The sequence below is a fragment of the Crinia signifera genome, chromosome 3 (assembly GCF_055691185.1).
Source record: "Crinia signifera chromosome 3, ASM5569118v1, whole genome shotgun sequence".
Taxonomy (NCBI): Eukaryota; Metazoa; Chordata; class Amphibia; order Anura; family Myobatrachidae; genus Crinia; species Crinia signifera.
In genome coordinates, this window is record NC_139219.1 from 248,874,530 (window position 1) to 248,900,534 (window position 26,005).

General features: G+C 38.5%; 1 protein-coding gene across 1 annotated transcript in view; it reads left to right on the forward strand.

Annotated features, from left to right (window-relative positions):
• LOC146064391 (maltase-glucoamylase-like) overlaps positions 1 to 26,005 on the forward strand; it is a 210,397-nt gene that overhangs the window by 48,966 nt on the left and 135,426 nt on the right. Inside the window, exons 15-20 of the mRNA XM_083177838.1 lie at positions 1,083 to 1,254; positions 4,046 to 4,162; positions 4,524 to 4,678; positions 4,990 to 5,074; positions 6,673 to 6,729; positions 19,878 to 20,002. Of these exons, the coding sequence (XP_083033964.1) occupies positions 1,083 to 1,254; positions 4,046 to 4,162; positions 4,524 to 4,678; positions 4,990 to 5,074; positions 6,673 to 6,729; positions 19,878 to 20,002 (711 nt within the window). The remainder of the gene's footprint in view (positions 1 to 1,082; positions 1,255 to 4,045; positions 4,163 to 4,523; positions 4,679 to 4,989; positions 5,075 to 6,672; positions 6,730 to 19,877; positions 20,003 to 26,005) is intronic.

Genomic DNA, 26,005 nt, shown 5'->3' on the forward strand with positions numbered 1-26,005 from the left:
CATTAAATATTATTAAAATGCATGGAACTCTTAAACTGTAGTTAGTACTGTAATTAAATATCCCTACTACAGTTATTATACAGTTATTATAACATCTGTTAGTATCCAGATATATACACAGTGTATGATTATGGATAGATCAAAATGTATTCTATGACTAAACAAGTGCATGCACATATACAGCACTGCACTTACTTCTGCGGTGTCCATGGAGAGAAAGATGTTGCAGTCTTATGTGGCTGAGAGATGTTAGAAGAAATGAAATGAGTCAGGTTGAGCAGAAAAAATTACTGGACACCAGAGCTTACACAGCAGGAGATGCAGTAACGTGGTAGGCCTAGGAGGCTTATGGAGGAGGCTGGGAATGTAGCAGGTCTTGAATTGGGCAGACACACTTATATTGGGGGGATGCAGGCTGTGTCTTGACAGCCATTGATGAGAGCTGTGAAGGGAATTAGGAGGCACGGCATCAGTACTGTCTGAAGTTCACAACTGTGTGGATATAATTTAAGCCGCTTATATAATGTCTCCCATGTCCAAAATGCTTGGGACCTGAGGTATTTTGCATATTGGATAGTTGCTATTTTTTCGGGAATATATGCATACCATAATGGTTTATCTCTAGGGATTGGAACCCAAGTATAAACACAGAATGTATTTATGTTTTATATATACTACATACACATAGCCTAAAGGTCAATGTATATAATAGTTTTGAAACAAAGTTTGTGTACACTGAACACTAGGAAAGAAAAGGTGTCTCAATTTTACTCAAAATATTGTACTTCAGGATATTCCGTATTTCAGAATTTTAATTACCTACAGTATAGATAGTATTGTATAATTAATTCTGGAATATTCAACGTTGTCTTATAGGCATCTAGGAAGCATTTGATGATGTATACTGTATAAATAGAATAGATTACATTTTATTCCTAAATCTGTAAGTAAATATAGTACTGAGTGATATTTTTGCACACTTAGAACTGCCTATGCAGAGAGCTAAGGTAGCTTAGTAGCATAAATATAATTAGGCAAGCAGTGGAAAGCAATAATGCTGTTCTAATGGCTTTCAATTTCAGAGCCATAAAAGCTGTTTTCCCCGGAAAAAGAAGCATCATTTTTTCCCGATCTACTTTTGCTGGATCAGGCAAATACTCAGGACATTGGCTGGGAGATAATGCTGCCAATTGGAATGATATTAAATGGGCTATACCAGGAATGCTCGAGTTCAATCTTTTTGGAATACCTTATGTAAGCAGATTACATAAATAAGCCTGCAAAACAAATGGCCATCCATGGGAATTAGCTGTAAATTGTGTTTATATCTGTAGAACAACATGATTCCTTTTATTGCCAGTTGGATGTTTCTGTGACAGTCAACACTGAGAACAGCAGGAAAATAGTCAAAGATTACAGTTAAATATTTCCGTACTTTAACTGCTCTGTAGGCAGAGTGGAGTCACTAGTAGGACTGGGGCTGAAACCACTGCACACAGCTATGGGATAGGAATAGCAATAAAGAACAACAATGACTTAAATGGGGCATAAATATTTTGACAAAATATATCACTGTTACTGGTAATGGATATTACTGCAAACGTCATCTGTTTATTTCATGCCCCTTGCAATGATTATGAAAACATACAGGGCCTTATTCTAGTTCACTCTTTCTGACAAAATCCTTCTTAGATGGACAAAACCATGTGCACTGCAGGGGGGCAGATGTAAAATGTGCAGAGATAATTAGATTTGGGTGAGTTATTTTGTTTCTGTGCAGGGTAAATACTGACTGCTTTATTTTTACACTGCAATACAGATCTCACTTTGAAGTAAAACCCCACCCAAATCTAATTCTCTCTGCACAAGAAACATGTGCCCCACCTGCAGTGCACATGGTTTTGTCCATCTTAAGGTGCGTACACACGGGGCGATTTAGTGCAAAATCGCGGGAAATATGGTCGCTGAGCGACCATATTGCCCGCAATGGGAATGTGCACCGGCGATATGTCGCCGGATGCGCGCTCCCGTTTTTGCCCCTGTGGTGATCGCTGGTCGCAGGAACATGCTCCTGCGACCAGCTGATTACCACTGCCGGGCTCCCCCCGGCAGTTTCTTTTTCATCAGCGACCATCTCTGGTCGCTGATGTAAAGTAGAAATTGAGCAATATATCTCCCCCGTGTGTACACAGCATAAGAAAGATTTTGTCAGAAAGAGTGAACTAGAATAAGGCCCACAATTATTGTAGCAAAACTTTCTCTGCAGAGATAAGTGACTTAATAATACTAATGAATACATGTAAATGTAAAAGTTGGACTGTCCTGTGTAATTGTAATGGGATGCGGTCATTAGGTCAAGAGTATCTAGGTTGAAAATCAAAAGGTCGACATGTGTAAAAGGTTGACACAAGCAAAAGGTTGACATGAAAAAGTTTTTCATGTTTTTTAAAAAATGACTTGTTCGTGGAGGGAGAATATAATAGTGAATGAGAATGGACATGGAGGGAGACTATAATAGTGTGCCAAGCGCAGTGAGCCATGTATGAGGGTATGGTAAATTTATACGGTGTACCATGGGTCGACATAGACACCAAAAACCATGTTGACCATTTGTTTGTGTTCTGACCATGTCAACCTAATGCTTGTTTACCCTTTCCATGTGTTTACTTTTTCATGTTGACTAATAGCGGTCAAACTATTGAATGTTGACCTTAATCTTGTCGACAGTATGACCCATAACCATTGTAAGCACATGGGGGCTGAAGCTGTGTATAGCACATGTAAAGAAATAAATACTGGCACCAAATGCATTCATAAAAGAAAGTCAGCTGGGTGAATCATAAGAGGGGATAATGATTTGTGGGACCATGAGTAGGGTGGGGCTAAAATATACACATTTGCGTTGTTAAGCCCCACCCCCTCCCTCCTTTCAGCTCTGGGATTCTCCTGTTAATCTCCTTATCCTGCCCAGCTGGTGGGATGTGGGGGATATGGCCACTCTTCTATGAGTGCGGAGTACTGCCCGAAAAATCAGTTTCCTTACACTTGCAGGAGAGTAGGAAAGTATGCCATAAAAGTACATGAAATGCCAATAATCAGGGTACCCTTGAATTCTATGTTTGTCACATCTGTATACAGCATTTTGTGTGAGCATGCACAATATAAATTAGTCTTTTTTAAAACACAGATGTGTCCTTATACACTTTGGCTTCAGTCACGCCAAACATCCCTTCTCAGTGTATGAGATCCCAGGTGACTCGGCCACACCATGCAGTTGTATTACTCAAAATGTGCATCTCATTCACATGACTAAAACAACTGGAAACAAGAAAACGACTCTTCTGGATTACATTAGTCAATTTGAAGTGCAACATTTATATATCTGTATACGCAATCCTATGATAAATGCAGTTGTGGCTTTTTCTCGTGCCAAGTTCCATTCTGCTACATCAGCAAGTTTGTGCATACAGATGGGGCTGCTCTCACCTGAGCAGCTCCCATCGTGACTACCAATGTCCACCACCCTGCGCCATCCACCAGAATAGGGCACATGCACCTCGAGAGACTCACGTCCCCCATTCTCAGCAGTGGACGAGCGAGCATGTGAGATGCTCGTTCGTCCACATTCCATCCCTGTCTGCCAGATCGCCATCTGCCAGAAACCTGCGATTGGCGATCTGGCGGCAACAAACAGAATGGACCCATCTGTATGAATACTAACTCCTGTGCGTTTAAAGTTACAGCCCAGCATTTCTAGCACACTGTGAGCGTTGTTTCACTGTGTCTCTCATGCAATTATGATGCAAAATCTAAAAAAGTAGATGGTACATTAACCCTCTCAGCAGATGGTACATTAAAACTCTCAGCAGCTCAGTAGTTTCAGGCACCCCGAGCCATATGACTTAGATGCGTGTTGCATAAGGCACATCTGTTTATAAAGATGGCAGCATCAGCCCCATAAGAATATATTATACAGTACTGTATATCATGTAGTGCACTATTCAAGCAGGCAATAACACTTTTGCTATAATTGTTTGCTCTTTAGATTGGTGCAGACATCTGTGGCTTTTTTGATGACTGCTCTGAAGATCTGTGCAGGAGATGGATGCAAGTTGGGGCCTTTTATCCATTTGCCAGGAACCACAATGCTGAGAACTACAAGGTGATGTTTGTTCACATTGATTATTTACTACGCAAAAACATTTTCTACTTAAAACAAAAGCAATCAAGGTAGTGGCACCATTCTACAGTATATGGTAGATTGCCAAAAAGTACTGCTACCTATATATACTATATTATAACACAATCACATAACATTTAATAGGACAATAGACCTGCGATATATGTGTATGTATGTAGTGATACTTTTCTATTTGAACAGATCATTTCTCAAGTGAATCTTTTGAGAGATACGTTTTTTTTAGAGCATTTCTCAGTAAATACCAGAGAAGGAAGAACTCTTAAAAGCTTGAATATCTGCTGTACACACAATTAACTAAGCACTGCTAAACATTTCATTTCAGCCACAAGATCCAGCTTCCTATGGTGCAGAATCCCTTCTTGTGAATTCGGCAAGGCATTATTTAAACATCCGTTATACCCTGCTGCCGTATCTTTATACTCTGTTCTACAAAGCACACACTAGAGGGGAAACTGTGGTGAGGCCTCTAGTTCATGAGTAAGTCTTTACAAATGGATTCATCGTTATAATTCCTAAAAATACCGTCATAATAATGAGGGTTTTAAAAACATATGACAATGACAGTGCTTCATATAAAGGAATTTTTGAAACAAATGATTTTTATTTTTAGGCAGATATTAGAGAACTAAATAATCTACGATTGCTAAATCTAAATTACCTTTGTTTAGTGTGTTGTGTATGAGAAAATACCTTGTAACAGTTATATAGATATAATATTTAAAAAATGTCTGATCCGTTCACCATTCACTTCTACTGAAATAGCCTAATTCCTTTGTTCACATTGGTAGATTCTATTCCGATAACGCAACATGGTCAATTGACCGGCAATTTCTATGGGGATCCGGTCTTCTAATTACACCTGTTCTTGATCCGGTAAGTAAACTTGTTTTATACTAAAACTCACACTTTAATCTGTTGGTTTGACATTGTAGCAGTCACTGATTGGTTACTATTATACTTGTGTAGACCATATTACTGGAGAAATGGGTTTATCAACATGCCTCAAAACATAATTACATACATGGTGATCACATTCATTTTTATGCCACTTTATGTATTGTGATTGTTTTTTTTTTACATGTGGCCTTAGATATTTTCGTAAACACAATCTAACAACCAGAATAGTAGTCCAGAGAGCTTATATAACATGGGGTAATCAGAATTATTGTTTTTAAGAGCATTCCAAACTTGGTAATGACATTCAGATTGGTTCAAAGTTGCACACAAGCCATTTTACAGACTGGTCCTGTGGCTTCTAGCATTGAGCACACTTTGTAGTCAAGTATATGCAACTACTGGAGTTGCAAAGTTGTATGCACCTAACGCATCTCCACTTGCAGCTGAGTGATTGTAACTAGGCAGCAACTGAATGTTTACAAGCAGACCAATGGGCATATAATGGGCATATACAATAAATAGAATTGTGGGCTTTTCTATTGTGAGCATTAGCAAAGACGTCTATCTGACTTCGGATTAATCTCCTGCACCACAAAAAGGGCTGGCATATTTGCATGGTGATAGGTGATACTTTCAAAAGTGGATGAATAGAGTTAGTTCTGCTGCATTGACGAAACCAACTCGGAATGTAGGCAAAGATCGCATTTAAATCCAATCATACAATTTGGCTGCATTTCCTGCCAGCTTGGGTACATTTCTAAATCAACCTCATTAACTTTACAAATTGGTAGATCATGCAAGAATCATGCACAAGTGCCAAACAGCGACTTATATTGTGATATATTGTGATATTGGCTAGTAAACATAGTAAGGGTTATTAGGCTATTAGGCTAGTAAACATGGGGGGGTCACTTCTTTACCTTTATAAAGAGTGGAGAAGTAAACACATGGAGTTCTCACCTATAGCCATCAAGCTGCTTCTTGCTTTATCAAGTGTATTCTATAAAATGAAAGGTAGAAGCTGATTGTTGCTAAAGCTGGCCATACATCAGAAAGATCGATCTTATGATCAATTGCGCTCATGATTGTGTACAATTTCCCTTGAAATCCCCGGCATTCCTTGGTGGTTTTTGGACACACAATCTACTCACAATCCATCATACAATCAGTCATACAATACATCTGCTGCATGATTGTGTACACAAGATGTGCACACAATCTGCATACAATCCATCTTACAATCAATTGAGATTGTATGATTGGGTACAATATCTTTTCTGATGTATGGCCACCTTAAGGGCAACTTATCCACTTGATCACTTCTCTTTACAGGGTTTATTACACATTCTTCCTCGCAGACTGACCTGAGACATAGACTGCTTAAATACTTTGGGGGTTATTCACTGAGATGGAAGTTTAATTAAAGATGGGATGTTGCTATGGGCAACCAATCAGATCCTATATGTGTTTAACACTTTGGTCTCATGTAACCACTTTCAGTCTCCATATTGAGCAATATGGAAAATAAAAATAATAACTGTAATAAAAATGTCTCTGTTTCTTTACAATTCTAGAATACTGTATTGGTCAATGCATACATTCCTGATGCCGTGTGGTATGAATATGAAAACGTAAGTGGATATTTTCAGACCATGACTCTCTGACCTTGGTCTCTATACACTAATTATGAACTAATTTAGCATGATTAGATAGATAGATAGATAGATAGAGAGATTTGGTAAGAAATCTCCAGTTTTTTTTAAGCGGCAATCATTTACACTGCAAAATCAGTTTGATATACATATGCAGTATATATATATATATATATATATATATATATATATCACCACAATAGTGTTAAACAGCGCCCAATATCTCTTTTGTCTTTCCTTAAATTAAATCATCCATGAACCAACAAATTTTGCAAATATATAAAACATTTATTAAAAATACATTTTTTTATATAAAACAGTAGCAGTAAATTCTTGTCAGAGGATTTTCTTTTTTTATACAATGGATGAGAGTAATAGCCCGACGCGTTTCGTCTCACTAGGAGACTTCATCAGGGGTGCTTTACAAATATCTACAAAGGGTAGAATATATTGGTAAGCATATATAGACAGGAAAGACATTTACATGACAATATGTACAACTTCATTTTGATACATAGTTTATAAAGAAAGAGGAAAATCAGAAAAGAGAACAGATGGAAGTTTTCTTGGATACCTTTTGGAGGTTATATTTATTAGTTTATACTATATAAAATAATAAAATGGTGAACTTTAAAAATTAATAAAAATTAATTAAATAAAAAATTCTAAAAATTCATTGTGTAATATCGAATGAGGAGGAAAAGTGGAAGAGGAGGTTCAGGTTTTAAACATAATATGAACATATTGTATGGAGAGTGCTTCATACCTTAATTGGTCTGAATGAGAATTTTCTCTTTGTTTCAAAGATTTATAGTTCTCTATGTCGATTACTTGTAGTACCAAATGTGTGGATTTTTCCTACTACCAATAAAAAAATATAATTTAAGACCACTATGATCCAAATATTTTTATTTTAGTTGTATAAGGTTTAATTTATTTTTGTTACCTTTTATAAAGAGTATTTTAGCAAGATCTTAAGATGCTTTTCTTTTAGGCAGCAGCCTATAGGAATACCTGTTGGATATACAGGGATAAGTATCTCTGCTTCACCTGGAGCTTAATTAATATAAATCATTATTATTATTATTGGAATTAGCATATACATACCAAACGGTTCAGGACTCAAAGGTTTAAGATTTCAAAAATTGAGGACTTAATATTGGCCGGATGACCATATAATCGATAGAACCATTCTATTCTAGATCTGAACAGAAATTCCAACTTTATTCTATAAAGAGGAAGGGGGAGGGGTTAAAGTTGTATAGCAAACTTCTTTTGTTTTCACATTATATTATTTTTTGATCTTTTTACATACCTCCAATGAGCATACAATAGAATAATCTCTTTGGGATTAAACTTCAATTTTTCAAAGTAGTAGTAATCCCTAATGGGTAATATACAGAGTAATGTATTACAAGCATGTCAACATTAGCAGACACCATTCCCAATAAGGGATCCCAAATAGCCTAAGTGGTCAATAGTTACCTGGTTATCACCAGTGGTAGTGAGCTCCTCTGTGTCCAATGTGCAAGTGAATAGTGTGTGTCCTGGTGTCTCTATTTATAGGGAGTGACCAGTGACATCACTTCCTGTGTTCTTAAAATGTTTTATATAAATTATAAGTGTTAACTTTTATTAATTTAGTTTCCGTGTCTATGTGTTATTATATTTAATTTAAATTCTTATATTTTTATATTTTTAGCCTTCCTACTTTAAAATAAGTGGTGTTACAATATTCTACATTAATGTGTTTCTAGTTTCAATTTTTAAACAATTCTGCTTTATTAGCTACCTATTTCTAACAGAACTTTACTTGTGTATAATAATATTTAGTGTTTTAAGTAGTGAAAACATGTAAAAAAGCCTTAATAGGCTTGTTTGCGTTCCACCATCGTGTAGGTGGAACGCACCTCCATTTTGGTCATGCTTCTAATGTTAAAATTACCGCTTTATTGATTTCCGCGTTCCACCGTATATCAGGTGGAACGCATACATGGTGTTATCAGGCCGCTGTGCGCTTCACCCATTCATCGGGTGGAACGCACCGCCATTAATTGTCGGAGATTTACTTTCCGGCTCAGATGGAACGCCTACATGCTGTCATCAGGCCTCTGATTCATAGCGCTATGCGCTTCACCCATTTAGCTGGTGGAACGCACCGCCATTAGTAGCCGGAGACTTACTTCCTGGCTATAACGCTATGCGCTCCACCCCTTCTCTAGGTGGAACGCACCGCCATTGTCCTTATCCCCATCTATCAGAGATAAGTATTAGAGCCACAGCGCTGGATGCTATAGCGCTTCATTTCGGGACACAAAATCCTAAATTCCCCATTGGGTATTTTAACTTTCGAACTCCTGGGTATAGCATATTATAATTTAAAAGTATTTTCCTGTTATTAGAATATTATATTTAGTAGTTATTATAGAATAATTGTGCAATATAGCTCCATCTATAGGAATAAACTCATTAGATCAGATTAATTACACCCATAAATTTGTGTGCTATAATTTATTTTATGAATTCTTATCCTAAGAGTATTTTAAATGATAATTCTTTAGTAACTCTATTGTCCAACTGTCCCCTTATTTAATTCTGACGTGTTATTATTGCTATGGCTTTTCGGATATTAAGTTGGGAATAGTGTCTACTTTACAATTTCAACTTATGACAGAATTCCTTCAAATATATCTGTATTATACGTTCCAGACCAAGTATAACTTACAATGGCAAAAAAGATTACATTGTATAAAAAAATATATCTTACATGTAGCAATAGAGCAAGGATACATTGTATGGCAGCATATGATGGTAACAAAAAAATTTTTTTTTTTTTTTTTGTGTTTGTCTTATACATAGCCAATCATCTATATTTGCTTTATACATAATCATACACTTCTTACATTTTTACATAGTTAAATGAACATTATGTAGGATAGTGGCATCTACAAAAATAATTTTTGCCAAACATATTTATAATACACAATTACAGTATGAGGTTCATGCGGATGAAATGTATCAGATGTGGTAGTTCAAAGGAATGGTGTGATCTCTATGGTTTCATTAAGACCATTCGGAGATATAGTATCCAAGGAATAGATCCAAAAGGATTCTCTCATAATTAACAGTTTGTCTTTATCACCTCCCCTTGGATCATCTTTAATCTGCTCCAAGACCGAAAACTTGAAAGAGCTAATCTCAGAATTGTGTTTATGTTCAAAATGTCTGGGAAGACTGTGTGTCTGCACCTTTCTCTTTATATTTCGAAGATGCTCTTGGATTCTTATTTTTAAATTTCTCTTTGTTTTGCCCACATAAGATAGATTACATCCGCATTTTACAATATACACCACATATGTGGAATTGCATGTCACCACGCTATGCATCCTATAGTCTCTTTTTAAATCTTCAGGGATATTAGGGCCTTTCCTATCAACATGTTTGTAACAAATGCATTTATTGCATGGATATAAACCCTTCCTATTAAACAAACTATTTGTCTGTGGTGGAGGATCTGAATTTTTTATCTGTTTTAGTTTGCTAGGGGCAAGTATACTTTTGAGGTTTTGGGCCTTTCTAAAGACTATATCGGGTCTATTTGGAAGGTGCGGCCCTAAGACGGGATCCATTTTTAACAAGTACCAATGTTTTTCCAGACATTTTGAAATTAGTTTGTTTTCCTGGCTATATTGCGTGATAAATGGTCTTAATTTTTTGGGGGGACTTTTTACTTTTATTTGGAGGAGATCTTGTCTGTTTAGTTAAGAAGCTCTTTCTTGATCTTTTTGGATATTCGATTGTTTATATCCCCTTTCCAGGAATTTTTTTGCAAGTACATCAGATTGCTCCCAATATGTGCTTATATTGGTGCAATTCTTTCGGATTCTAACAAACTGAGCATAGGGAACGTTATTTTTCCATCTTTCTAGATGACAGCTATTAGCGGGAATGTAACTATTAGCGTCTGTTTTTTTTAAAAATGTCCTGGTGTTAATTTTATTTTCAGGATCAATAGTGAGTACTACATCCAGAAAATCAATTTCTGTCTCATGTTCCTTATGAGTAAATTTTAAATTATAATTATTACTCTGTAGACTTAAAATTAAACTGTCTAGACTCGTTTTGTCACCCTCCCAAATCAGAATTAAATCGTCTTTATATCTCCTATAAAATTTGATGTTGTTATTTTTATAATTTTCGCCTTCATAGATAATTTCTTGTTCCCAACTGTCCATAAATATGTTTGCGTATGACGGGGCAAACTTTGTGCCCATAGCCGTCCCTTGCTTTTGGACATAATAGATGTTATTGAACTCAAAATGGTTATGAGTGAGAACATAATGTATACCTTCTAATATGAAGGTTCTTTCATTTTCAGTGATGAGCCCATCATTTATCAGTGTATTTTTCACTGCTTCAATACCCTTGGAGTGAGGTATGCAGGTATAGAGGGCCTGAACATCAATCGTGGCCCATCTGAATGAGGGCTCCCAAGTGATGCCCTCCAGCTCTCTTAATACCTGTGTCGAGTCTTTCAAGTATGATTTTTGTGCTTTTACATATGGCTGTAATTTTAAATCTAGGTAGTGGGAAATATTGGCTGTAAGTGACTCCACTCCTGCCACTATAGGCCGGCCAGGTGGGTTGGTTTTATTTTTATGAATTTTTGGTATATGGTATAATAATGCGGTTTTTGGCTTATCCACATAAAGGTAATCCCATTCTTTTTTACAGATTACTTTCTCCCTAAGTGCTTTATTGAGTAAGCTTAGGAGTTCCTCCTTATATAGTTCCATTGGATTCTGTTCCCAGAATCCAATGGAACTATATAAGGAGGAACTCCTAAGCTTACTCAATAAAGCACTTAGGGAGAAAGTAATCTGTAAAAAAGAATGGGATTACCTTTATGTGGATAAGCCAAAAACCGCATTATTATACCATATACCAAAAATTCATAAAAATAAAACCAACCCACCTGGCCGGCCTATAGTGGCAGGAGTGGAGTCACTTACGGCCAATCTTTCCCACTACCTAGATTTAAAATTACAGCCATATGTAAAAGCACAAAAATCATACTTGAAAGACTCGACACAGGTATTAAGAGAGCTGGAGGGCATCACTTGGGAGCCCTCATTCAGATGGGCCACGATTGATGTTCAGGCCCTCTATACCTGCATACCTCACTCCAAGGGTATTGAAGCAGTGAAAAATACACTGATAAATGATGGGCTCATCACTGAAAATGAAAGAACCTTCATATTAGAAGGTATACATTATGTTCTCACTCATAACCATTTTGAGTTCAATAACATCTATTATGTCCAAAAGCAAGGGACGGCTATGGGCACAAAGTTTGCCCCGTCATACGCAAACATATTTATGGACAGTTGGGAACAAGAAATTATCTATGAAGGCGAAAATTATAAAAATAACAACATCAAATTTTATAGGAGATATATAGACGATTTAATTCTGATTTGGGAGGGTGACAAAACGAGTCTAGACAGTTTCATTTTAAGTCTACAGAGTAATAATTATAATTTAAAATTTACTCATAAGGAACATGAGACAGAAATTGATTTTCTGGATGTAGTACTCACTATTGATCCTGAAAATAAAATTAACACCAGGACATTTTTTAAAAAAACAGACGCTAATAGTTACATTCCCGCTAATAGCTGTCATCTAGAAAGATGGAAAAATAACGTTCCCTATGCTCAGTTTGTTAGAATCCGAAAGAATTGCACCAATATAAGCACATATTGGGAGCAATCTGATGTACTTGCAAAAAATTTCCTGGAAAGGGGATATAAACAATCGAATATCCAAAAAGATCAAGAAAGAGCTTCTAAACTAAACAGACAAGATCTCCTCCAAATAAAAGTAAAAAGTCCCCCCAAAAAATTAAGACCATTTATCACGCAATATAGCCAGGAAAACAAACTAATTTCAAAATGTCTGGAAAAACATTGGTACTTGTTAAAAATGGATCCCGTCTTAGGGCCGCACCTTCCAAATAGACCCGATATAGTCTTTAGAAAGGCCAAAAACCTCAAAAGTATACTTGCCCCTAGCAAACTAAAACAGATAAAAAATTCAGATCCTCCACCACAGACAAATAGTTTGTTTAATAGGAAGGGTTTATATCCATGCAATAAATGCATTTGTTGCAAACATGTTGATAGGAAAGGCCCTAATATCCCTGAAGATTTAAAAAGAGACTATAGGATGCATAGCGTGGTGACATGCAATTCCACATATGTGGTGTATATTGTAAAATGCGGATGTAATCTATCTTATGTGGGCAAAACAAAGAGAAATTTAAAAATAAGAATCCAAGAGCATCTTCGAAATATAAAGAGAAAGGTGCAGACACACAGTCTTCCCAGACATTTTGAACATAAACACAATTCTGAGATTAGCTCTTTCAAGTTTTCGGTCTTGGAGCAGATTAAAGATGATCCAAGGAGAGGTGATAAAGACAAACTGTTAATTATGAGAGAATCCTTTTGGATCTATTCCTTGGATACTATATCTCCGAATGGTCTTAATGAAACCATAGAGATCACACCATTCCTTTGAACTACCACATCTGATACATTTCATCCGCATGAACCTCATACAGTAATTGTGTATTATAAATATGTTTGGCAAAAATTATTTTTGTAGATGCCACTATCCTACATAATGTTCATTTAACTATGTAAAAATGTAAGAAGTGTATGATTATGTATAAAGCAAATATAGATGATTGGCTATGTATAAGACAAACACAAAAAAAAAAAAAAAAATTTTGTTACCATCATATGCTGCCATACAATGTATCCTTGCTCTATTGCTACATGTAAGATATATTTTTTATACAATGTAATCTTTTTTGCCATTGTAAGTTATACTTGGTCTGGAACGTATAATACAGATATATTTGAAGGAATTCTGTCATAAGTTGAAATTGTAAAGTAGACACTATTCCCAACTTAATATCCGAAAAGCCATAGCAATAATAACACGTCAGAATTAAATAAGGGGACAGTTGGACAATAGAGTTACTAAAGAATTATCATTTAAAATACTCTTAGGATAAGGATTCATAAAATAAATTATAGCACACAAATTTATGGGTGTAATTAATCTGATCTAATGAGTTTATTCCTATAGATGGAGCTATATTGCACAATTATTCTATAACTAGCTGACCCGCCCGGCGTTGCCCGGGACAACCTTGGTTTTATTACATTTCCAAAATTGCTGTAAAATGTTGTCTTATGCTGCATTTATTGCTCAAGATTGTAATTTATTAAAGCCTCCACCATAATGTTAGAATGTGTTTGCATTGATACTCAATGCTAGCAATGAAATCAGGGGTGGTATTGTTGTTGTTTGAAACGCACCACTCCTGACTTGATAGCTGGTGTGTGTTGATGAATTCCCCATCCACTCCTGAGATTTAGCACCTATGATGCATTTATTTTTGTGTGTTTGTGTGCGTTGTACTGTTTTTGTATGTGTTGTAGTGTATGTGGGTGTGTGTACTGTGGTGTGGTGTGTTGTGTTGCATCTGTCCAATGTGTAAGTGTGTGAGGTGTGCTACGTATAAATATGTGTGTGCAATAGTCAAAGTGGAAATTTTGAAGTGGGGGTATGGTAAGGTATGGGAAATTAAAGGCTGAAGTTATGTGCACACTCCAGAAAAAGAGGTTGCCGCCTCTCAAAAGGGGGCAAGTCCTTGAGTGTAGTGTACCATGCTGTATGCCCCTTATACACATTATGCAAAACAGTAGTAGACTCCCTTACACTTGCCCCTTAATTATTATGCCATGCAGAAATAGACAAAATTCCCCTTATGCGACACAGAATGAGCAAAAAAAATCACATTATACCACCCGGAAAGAGCCAAAATTCCCATTATGCTACATAAATTGAGCCAAAATTCACGTTATGCAACATGGATTGAGGCAAAATTGACATCAGGCCACCTGGATTGAGCCAAAATTCACATTATGCGACATAGAAAGTGGCAAAATTCACTTTATGCCGCACGGATTAAGCAAAAAAATCACATTATGCCACCTGATTGAGCCAAAATTCACATTATGCCACCTGATTGAGCCAAAATTCACATTATGCCACATGGCGGGGTGACGCATGGACAGAGACGGTGGGGTGATACAGGGGCAGAGATGGTGGGGTGATGCGGCGACAGAGACGGCGGGTGATGCAGGGACAGAGATGGCGTGGTGATGCAGGGACAGAGATGACGGGGTGATGCAGGGACAGAGATGGAGGGGTGATGCAGGGACAGAGATGGAGGGGTGATGCAGGGACAGAGATGGCTGGGTGATGCAGGGACAGAGATGGCTGGGTGATGCAGGGACAGAGATGGCTGGGTGATGCAGGGCAGAGATGGCGGTTTTAATGCAGGGACAGAGATGGTGGGGTGATGCAGGGACATGCACCTCTATGTCACACTACATGTCACATTCATCCCACCTGCTACCTGTCACATTCATCTGACCCGACTCCTGTTTACATCAATGGGGGAAGCCCAACCTCCAGACCGCAGCATCCTGTGGTCAGTATGGAGGTTGGATGGGGGTCACACACCGCTAGGGTTGCCACCTCATCCCTTTAAAACTGGAGACATATTAATTACACAGGTTCTGTGGCTGATTAAAAAAAATACAGTTGGAATGAAGTCTGATGGCTGTTTAAAAAAAAAAACAGTTGACATTGAGTCTTGAAGTGAGCCAGCCACAGAACCTGTGTAATTAATATGTCTCCAGTTTTAAAGGGATGAGGTGGCAACCCTATACACCGCCTCCGCTGTTGTACTCTGCAGACTGCAGCAGAGTCAGGGAGGAGGTGAATGGATGTGTGCAGCATGTATGCACTATGTATATATGTGTGTGTAGTGTGCAGTGTGTATCTGCGCAAGTGTGTGTTCTGTGTGTTTCTGTATATGTGCAATATTTAAGTGTGTGTGCATGTATTTGTGAGTGTTGTACTCTTTTAGGGTGTGTGTTGCAGTGTTTGTGGGTTTATGTTGTACTGCATGTGGTGTGTTGTGTGTATCTAACTAATGTATAAGTGTGTGTAGAGCGCTATGTATCTATGTGTGTGGTGTGCTGTGTGTAGGGTGAGCAACTCATCCCTTTAATCCGGGACACATATTAATTACACAGGTTCTGTGACAGTTTAAAACCAGGTGAAATGGAGTCTTGAAGTGTGGCAGTTTAAAACCAGGTGAAAGCCAGCCACAGAACCTGAGTAATTAATATGTGTCCCGGATTAAAGGGATGAGTTGGTCACCCTAGCTGTGAGTGCGTATGTGGTGTACTGTGTGTGTTATGTGTGTGTGAAACTTGCCTACCTGACTCTCTCTTTCAGGGTGAAAATGCTCTGTTCCTGGACTTCCCTGGTAATGTCTGAGTACTGTCACCTGTTGTGAGCTGGTTAATTGATAAGAAGGGTATTTCACCACAGGTTCACACATTACCAGGGAGAGGGTGAGGTAGGCAAGTATAGTGTGTGTGTGTGTGTGTGTGTGTGTGTGTGTGTGTGTGTGTGTGTGTGTGTGTGTGTGTGTGGTATATGTATATCCCCAAATATTCCTTATTGTTGAAATCCTCCACCATAATGTTGGAATGTGTTTGCATTATTTTTCAATGGGAGCAATGAATTCAGGTGTGGTGTTGTTCCGTCATCATCTGTTTCCCAGATCGTTAATCTTTTTTTCCAGATCCTGATTCAAGGCAAATTGAATCTTGGTGTTTTTTACATTTCTGAGTGAAATTTCCCAAAAACGGCTTCGAGGTGCACACCAGAGGGTATAGAGGTACCTTGTTGCCAAATTTGGGGGCTCTGAGTGCCACGGTGTGTCCGCAATGCACCGGACACGCACACACACACACACACGCACACAGACTCTTCAACTTATTATATAGATAACTACTAAATATAATATTCTAATAACAGGAAAATACTTTTAAATTATAATATGCTATACCCAGGAGTTCGAAAGTTAAAATACCCAATGGGGAATTTAGGATTTTGTGTCCCGAAATGAAGCGCTATAGCATCCAGCGCTGTGGCTCTAATACTTATCTCTGATAGATGGGGATAAGGACAATGGCGGTGCGTTCCACCTAGAGAAGGGGTGGAGCGCATAGCGTTATAGCCAGGAAGTAAGTCTCCGGCTACTAATGGCGGTGCGTTTCACCAGCTAAATGGGTGAAGCGCATAGCGCTATGAATCAGAGGCCTGATGACAGCATGTAGGCGTTCCATCTGAGCCGGAAAGTAAATCTCCGACAATTAATGGCGGTGCGTTCCACCCGATGAATGGGTTAAGCACACAGCGGCCTGATAACACCATGTATGCGTTCCACCTGATATACGGTGGAACGCGGAAATCAATAAAGCGGTAATTTTAACATTAGAAGCATGACCAAAATGGAGGTGCGTTCCACCTACACGATGGTGGAACGCAAACAAGCCTATTAAGGCTTTTTTACATGTTTTCACTACTTAAAACACTAAATATTATTATACACAAGTAAAGTTCTGTTAGAAATAGGTAGCTAATAAAGCAGAATTGTTTAAAAATTGAAACTAGAAACACATTAATGTAGAATATTGTAACACCACTTATTTTAAAGTAGGAAGGCTAAAAATATAAAAATATAAGAATTTAAATTAAATATAATAACACATAGACACGGAAACTAAATTAATTAAAGTTAACACTTATAATTTATATAAAACATTTTATTTTAAGAACACAGGAAGTGATGTCACTGGTCACTCCCTATAAATAGAGACACCAGGACACACACTATTCACTTGCACATTGGACACAGAGGAGCTCACTACCACTGGTGATAACCAGGTAACTATTGACCACTTAGGCTATTTGGGATCCCTTATTGGGAATGGTGTCTGCTAATGTTGACATGCTTGTAATACATTACTCTGTATATTACCCATTAGGGATTACTACTACTTTGAAAAATTGAAGTTTAATCCCAAAGAGATTATTCTATTGTATGCTCATTGGAGGTATGTAAAAAGATCAAAAAATAATATAATGTGAAAACAAAAGAAGTTTGCTATACAACTTTAACCCCTCCCCCTTCCTCTTTATAGAATAAAGTTGGAATTTCTGTTCAGATCTAGAATAGAATGGTTCTATCGATTATATGGTCATCCGGCCAATATTAAGTCCTCAATTTTTGAAATCTTAAACCTTTGAGTCCTGAACCATTTGGTATGTATATGCTAATTCCAATAATAATAATAATGATTTATATTAATTAAGCTCCAGGTGAAGCAGAGATACTTATCCCTGTATATCCAACAGATATTCCTATAGGCTGCTGCCTAAAAGAAAAGCATCTTAAGATCTTGCTAAAATACTCTTTATAAAAGGTAACAAAAATAAATTAAACCTTATACAACTAAAATAAAAATATTTGGATCATAGTGGTCTTAAATTATATTTTTTTATTGGTAGTAGGAAAAATCCACACATTTGGTACTACAAGTAATCGACATAGAGAACTATAAATCTTTGAAACAAAGAGAAAATTCTCATTCAGACCAATTAAGGTATGAAGCACTCTCCATACAATATGTTCATATTATGTTTAAAACCTGAACCTCCTCTTCCACTTTTCCTCCTCATTCGATATTACACAATGAATTTTTAGAATTTTTTATTTAATTCATTTTTATTAATTTTTAAAGTTCACCATTTTATTATTTTATATAGTATAAACTAATAAATATAACCTCCAAAAGGTATCCAAGAAAACTTCCATCTGTTCTCTTTTCTGATTTTCCTCTTTCTTTATAAACTATGTATCAAAATGAAGTTGTACATATTGTCATGTAAATGTCTTTCCTGTCTATATATGCTTACCAATATATTCTACCCTTTGTAGATATTTGTAAAGCACCCCTGAGGAAGTCTTCTAGTGAGATGAAACGCGTCGGGCTATTACTCTCATCCATTGTATAAAAAAGAAAATCCTCTGACAAGAATTTACTGCTACTGTTTTATATAAAAAAATGTATTTTTAATAAATGTTTTATATATTTGCAAAATTTGTTGGTTCATGGATGATTTAATTTAAGGAAAGACAAAAGAGATATTGGGCGCTGTTTAACACTATTGTGGTGGTATTGGTTGATATAGCCTCTCTAGTAGGGGGCTAAGTGTTATTAGCGACTGACTATAGAATTGTGAAATTAGCGCAAATCTGGGAATTTTGTGTTTTGTTTATATATATATATATATAGTAGTATGTAGGAACGGTGCGGCACTCCCAGCATAATAAAGAAACTCTTACACACCAATAGTGGTCAACGTTTCAATTTTTACATGAAAAATTTTCTATAAAAATTGACCACTATTGGTGTGTAAGAGTTTCTTTATTATGCTGGGAGTGCCGCACCATTCCTACCTACATACCTACCCATTGTGAAGGCACCGGCTCAACATTACTGCATCTTATTGGGAGTGCCGATTCCTGGTCGTATATATATATATATATATATATATATATATATATATATATATATACAGTATATACTAACTTATATTGGTGTGCAAAATGGCTGTTACATTTAATGGACTCATGTTTGAGTATGACCATAGTCTGTTATAAGATAGTCCATTATATGTTGTATTTTGTGAAAACTATGGGCCAAATATAATAGAGTGTGAGAATCAGAAAGTGAGAGATATGTGGAGAGTTTTCCTATCCTTTTTTTTTTTTTTTAAAGCGGCAATCATTTACATGGCAAAGTCAACCTGGGTTTGCAGTGTAATGGATTGCCGCATTTAAAAAAAATGGGAAAACTCTCCCAAATCTCTCACTTTCTGATTCTCCCACCCTATTTAATTTGGCACTATGGGTCTAGGTATCAAAGAAAATAGAGCCGTTGGTGAGAAGAACCATATGTAATAGCTACTATATTTCATATAACACAGCTATTTTGCATAATATAGCAGTGCTTTGTACGTTAATTCTAAACTCAAATCATGAGACATTTGAATGTCATCAGAAATTTGATGCTAAATTCTTAATATTGTCATAAAGTAAGTAACGCTTATCCACTGCACAGGGAGAAAAATCATCAGCTAGAAAGCAGCATATTTCTATGAACCTACCAGAGGACAAACTTGGACTTCATCTCAGGGGAGGATGCATATTTCCCACTCAGAAACCAGCTCGCACTACTGATTACAGGTATGAATAACAAGCTTGATTGGCATTTCAAACGGTAGCAAATATTGGCAACGTATGTAAGCAACAGCACTCCTATCACCTAACCCAATGTTTGTACTATGCCATCATTATTTGTTCTAATTGTGCACCTGCAGGATGAAGGATGTAGACCAGCTTCCTATGCCAGATTTGCTGTTTCTATCCTCATGTAACTTCTCTTTTGACTCATTCAATCGTTATAATCACAGACAATTGTTGTGATGTTGTGGCTGAATCCATTTACTTTATGATTACCGTTTAAAAAGAAAATGCAAAAATGTGAGATGAAATTATGTCTCTTTTTAAGTTCTTACTTTTGTAAAGTCCAGGTCATACCATCTGTTTTTAACATGTTGTGGGTATTCAGTCTGAGCTAGCAGCTAAAAGAGAAGGCTTGGTAGAATTGGATTACCTGCCTAACAGGGAACATAATTCATATGTACACTATGATGCTATTTACATATAGATACAGCATATGTATATTAGAGTACTTGGAAGTGGATTAAGTTTTACTGTACTTTACAAACCACTGGTATCTGATTAGAAAGGCTTTTTAACCTTTGTGTCTGCTCTGTTAAAGGTTTAGCTCACTTTCAGGGCTGCAGGGAACTATGTGGACTGCTGTATATGGTCCATCCAGATAGCATATTGTTTTTACACAACTTCACCTTTACATCCAGTGAAGCAGTATTATCCAGCATGCTGTCATAAAAACAAAAGTATAAATTGACTCTCTGATCACCATTACCATTTAGAAACTGTGAAGGTTGTATATGGTTAACCTGGGTTACACTAAGGCAGGCATTTCCAACCACGGTCCTCAAGGCACACAAACAGTGCAGGTTTTGTAGATATCCAGGCTTGAGCACAGGTGACTTAATTAGTATCTAAGGGATTCTGATTAAACCATCTGTTCTGAAGCCTGGATATCACTAAAACCTGCACTGTTGGTGTGCCTTGAGGACCGCGGTTGGGAATGCCTGCAGTAAGGGGACATGGAAAAATTCAGGAGGCATAGCCATTAACTTTACTATTTATTAACAGTTTCTTGTAAATTGTAGCATATTCCATTGCGCTTTACAATTGGAGACAGTTATGCAACAAAATGGGAATTTACAGATAGTCAAAAAGGTAGGAGGGCCCTGCTCGCAAGCTAGCAATCTATGGGGAAATAGGCATGATACACAAGTATTGGTGTCGTTTATTGCATAACGAATACAAAGGTTCTTTATGGTCTATATGGTACGGTGACCCAGTGTGGCCAGGGGTCAGGAGGATGAAAGTGTGAAAGAGAGAGGATATGCGTGGCATGTACAGTGGTGGTGGGATTGGATAGGAGAGGTGGCATCTGGAATTTGATAAGCTTGCCCGAAGAAGTGAGTTTTCTGGGAACGCTTGAAGGATTGGAGACAGGAGAAAGTCTAATTGTGCATGGGAGGGTATTCCACAGAGTGGGTGCAGCCCAAATAAGGTCCTGCAATTATGAATGGGAGCTAGTAATGCATGGGAATAAGAGACATAGATCTTGTGAGGATCTTTAGAGGTAAAAGGCATGTTGGTATGTTGGTGTATAATACAGGTCGCCAATGGAGGGACTGGTAGAGTAGCTTTGCAGATGATCAATGTCTGGCAAGGAAGATTAGCCTCACAGCTTCATTCATGATGGATTGTAGGTGAGAGTCTGTATTGGGGAAGACCAGTAAGGAGACTATTACAATAATCAACACAGGAGATGATGGGAGCATGGATTAGAGTTTTAGCTGTGTTTTGTGTGGATGTGGTGTGGATGTATTTTGAATATGTTTTTTAGATGATCGTTGTATGATTTCAAAACAGATTGAATGACAACTAGGCAGCGAGCTTGTGATCAGAATCAAAATCAACTTTATTGCCCATGTGTGCTTGCGCACACTAGGATTTTTTTGTGGATTACAGTGCAGCACCGAGCAGAGATTACATTACATGGCATTACATCCATTTGTTAAGACATTACATGCGGGGAACACATGCTCGCCAAGCTGCACAGCGCCTAGGCAGCCATCAGCAGCACCACTGGTCATTGCAGCAGCCAGGTAGGTAACAATATAAGCAGGGACAGTACAGTTATCACACAGGGAAAATTATTCGCCGCCAAGCTACACAGCACCTAGGCAGCCATCAGCAACGCCACTGGTCATTGCAGCAGCCAGGTAGGTGACAATATAAGCAGGGACAGTACAATTTATCACACAAAGAACAGATAATTTCGGAAAATGTAAGGTTATACATTTAAAAGCCAAAAACAAGCATGCAATCTATAAATTAAATGGGGTAAATGTAAGGGACTTGTTAATGGAGATAGATTTTTTTGGGGAGGTGCTTTTTCACAGTAAACATATCAACAGTGCTCAATGTCAATCAGCAGCATAGGCCAATAAATAGATGCAAGTGTAATTTTGCTACTATATAAATCGTTGCTACGGCCTCATCTAAAATACAGCGTACAGTTCTGGGCATCACTCCATTAAACATTGTTCATTTTGCCATGAATTTAGTCTTAGTAATTTTCTTAAAATTTGACTAAATTAAATGTGTCAGCCCCAGCTGGACAGCGAACTCTCAGTGGCGGAATGCCGGTGCCCGAAGGGTGCACACGGCACCTCCGCTCAGTGATGCAGAGTGCCCACGCATCACTTCAGCTCATCCAGGTGACACGGCTCCTGTCTTTTGACGGTTGCTAGGTGACAGGGGACACTGAGTGAAGTGCGAGCGGGCACCTGAGGGTAATAAACAGGGGGCCGGGGCCGGCAGCGACGGTGGTTGATTGGCCATTGCATTCCTTTTATGGGATCCGGCTGAGTTCAGCCCTGCCGGTTATACAGTAGCTTTTGCTTGGACTTTCCCGACCCTGTCTGGTCCTCCCTGGTTTGCTTGTTCAGGTTTAGTCAGTGATCTGTCCTTCTCCAGTCGGCTATTCCACCTTCAGCTGCTGGAAGTGCATTCATCTGCTGGTCCCCCTCTGAGGTCACGTAAGTGCTCCTTTGGAGCCCTGTTTTTCTAACTTCATTTCTGTTTTGGCAGTTTGCTTTGTATTTTTCTTATTTGGCAGTTTGTCTTATATTTCAGTTCTCTGGCAGCTTGCCGTCCATTTCAGTTGTTACTTTTTATCTTTAGTCTGGCGGTCAGTCTATAACCTTGGTTTCCCAATTTCCTCATGTTTTCCTGAAACCTCTCTGAGGTGGGGAGGTGTTCAGAGGGTCAGTTGTGTTTTTTTTTGGGTGGGGGGTGTCGTGGCTTTAGTCTCCACACCTTCGCTCTGTTTTCTGGAGATACCCAAGGTTCATGGCTACTGTGCTAGCGACTGGGTCGCCCTCCCATCCTTGGCGTGGTGCCGGAAGTTAGGGTGTTTCTCCCAGTCAGGCCCGGTAGTTGAAATCCTCTTGGTCCTACCTCTGGCGATTGCAAGCTCTTTGTCACCTCCCAAGATCTGGTTGCAACGGGGTTGGAGCGTGCTTAACTTGCTCCTTCGAATGCGGCGACTAAAGATGAAGCCTAGCATTTGCAGGGGTCTGTCATCTGTCAGAGGTTGCCAATAGAGTCAGAGCAGGGTGTGTCGTGGCCATTCTAAACAGCAGTCCCGGTGTGGGCTCACACCTAAAAACCTAGACAGTACTATACGTAATTACAAAATGTAATTTTAGTCACTTTATTATTTTCGTCTAAACAAGATTTAGTCAGTGTGTCCTGACTAACATTTTAGTATAATTTTAGTCAATGATTTAGTGATACTGTAGCTTTGCAGTAGGATAGCTCTGAAGTCTTTAAACAGGACACGTGCTCATTCCCTAAGGTGAGAGTAGAAGAAATTTCACAACTAGTGAAGGAAAGGTTTCTTTACAGTAACGGAAGTTAAGATATGGAATACTCTGACAGAGAAGGATGTGATGGCAGACTCCATTGATATGTTTAAAAAAGGGTTAGACCAGTGGTTCCCAAACTGTGTACCGTGGCACCCAGGGGTGCCTTGGGACCCCTGCAGGGGTGCCTCGAGTTGCTGTCCAGGACAAATTTAAATTAATTATGGTAAATGTATTGGGATAAACCAGTGCTTTTCGCTGGCAATCATTAAAATTTCTGTCCCTCACCGCAATTAAACCTAACAATGACATCTTAAACAAAATATATTTATCTCAATAAGAAAATGTTTGGCCTAGGGGTGCCGTGGAAAAAATTCTGATACTATAGGTTGCCATGTTTCAAAAAAGATTGGGAACCACTGAGTTAGACAATTGTCCAGCTGAAAAGAGTATCCAGGGTTATAACCATTAATTTCAATGTATAATAGTGGACCCAGAAAGAATCAGGACTGCAATTTTGGCGCTTTAGGGATTCTGGTTTAAATAGATTGGTAGTTACTTCATCTGGGTCTTTACAAATATAATCTTTGGACTGCAGGAGATCCAATATAGGTTGAACTTGATGGACTGTTGTCTTTTTTCAACTACATCAACTATGTTACTATGTATTAATGAGACAGTCAAATTCCATCACAAAATCATATTTCTTTAACAAGATTCTACATTAAAACCATAAAGTCCCAGAGAGATATACAGTACTCACAGCTCTACTGAACTACTAAAGTAATTCAAAAGTGTCATTTAGAGGCATTAAAGTGGCAATATTAGAGCAGCAGATAAAAAGCATCAAAACATGTACCAGCCTAAATGGGGACTATGTTTAACAGTTCATGTTTTCCAGACCACCTATGGATCTAATAAAATATGACCCAGCAAAAGATAGACATGCAAAGCATCTAGGAGATCTTAAAAACGTGATCTGTTAGGAGAGCTACGTTTTAGAAACACTGGGGTGTATTTAATGCCATGGGCGAGCGGCGACAATGAGCAGGGCTTCCTGCTCGCTGTCACCACTCACCCTGTCAGTATTCAATGCATCCCCCTCATATGTCAATTCCCCCTCGCTCCGTTTTTTGAGGGAGGGGGAATTGGCGTATGCGGCTCCAGAACCAGCGAGACTCGCGGCTTAAAACAGCGAGTTTTCTGCATTAGCCGCAGGTGTTGCTGTTTTGGGGAATTCTCGCCTTCCTGTGACGGCGAGGATTTCCCCAGAACATTGAATAGGGTGAGCCGCTGGCGAGGGGGTTAAAAAGCGAGGATCGCTGGTTTTCTGCAATCCTCACTGTTTAATCCCCTAGCCGGCCGCATTGAATACTACCCACTGTAGTAAAAGAAATAATGTAAGCAGTAATAAGTGTTATTAAATTAAGCATTTGTCCACTTTACTTGTGACCATGGAAGCAAGATCAAAAGAGAGCTGACAACTACCACTCATCATGTGAAATATCTCATTATTAGAGATGTGCAGGTTCTAATTTACTCTGATTTCAAAGCAGGATCTGATTGGCTATCCCAAATCACATGACAGCTGATAGCCAATAAGATTCTGGTTTGAAATCAGAGTAAATCAGGACCTGCACATCTCTACTCATTATCCACCAAATAAGCCACAGTGGACATAAATAGGGGAAAAAATGTCATAGAGGGCATTAGGTACCAGGGAAAGGAGGGATGAGCACCAATGGGCTGATCTAGAAACAGGAAAGCTCCTGCCAGTGGATTGTACAGTATACTGTATTCAGCGGCGTAACTAGAGCACCACAGCCCCCACCACCGCTGGGGGGCGCTGTGCATGTGGGGGCGCCGGGGGCTGCGGTGCTATAGTTACACCCCCCCCCCAATCCCCCGCAGACTTACGTATCTCGCTGGTCCCGGCAGCTCCGTTCTTCTGATGAGGACCACTACAAAATGGCCACCCCATATAGCACACAGCTCTCTGAAACTGTCTGCTGTATGGGGGTGGCCATTTTGTGGTGGTCCTCAGTAGAAGAACGGAGCCGCCGGGACCAGCGCGATAGGTAAGACTGCGGGGGATTGGGAGGGGCAGGGGGTTAGCATGGGCGGCGGGGGGGGGTGCTTGACGGGGCGG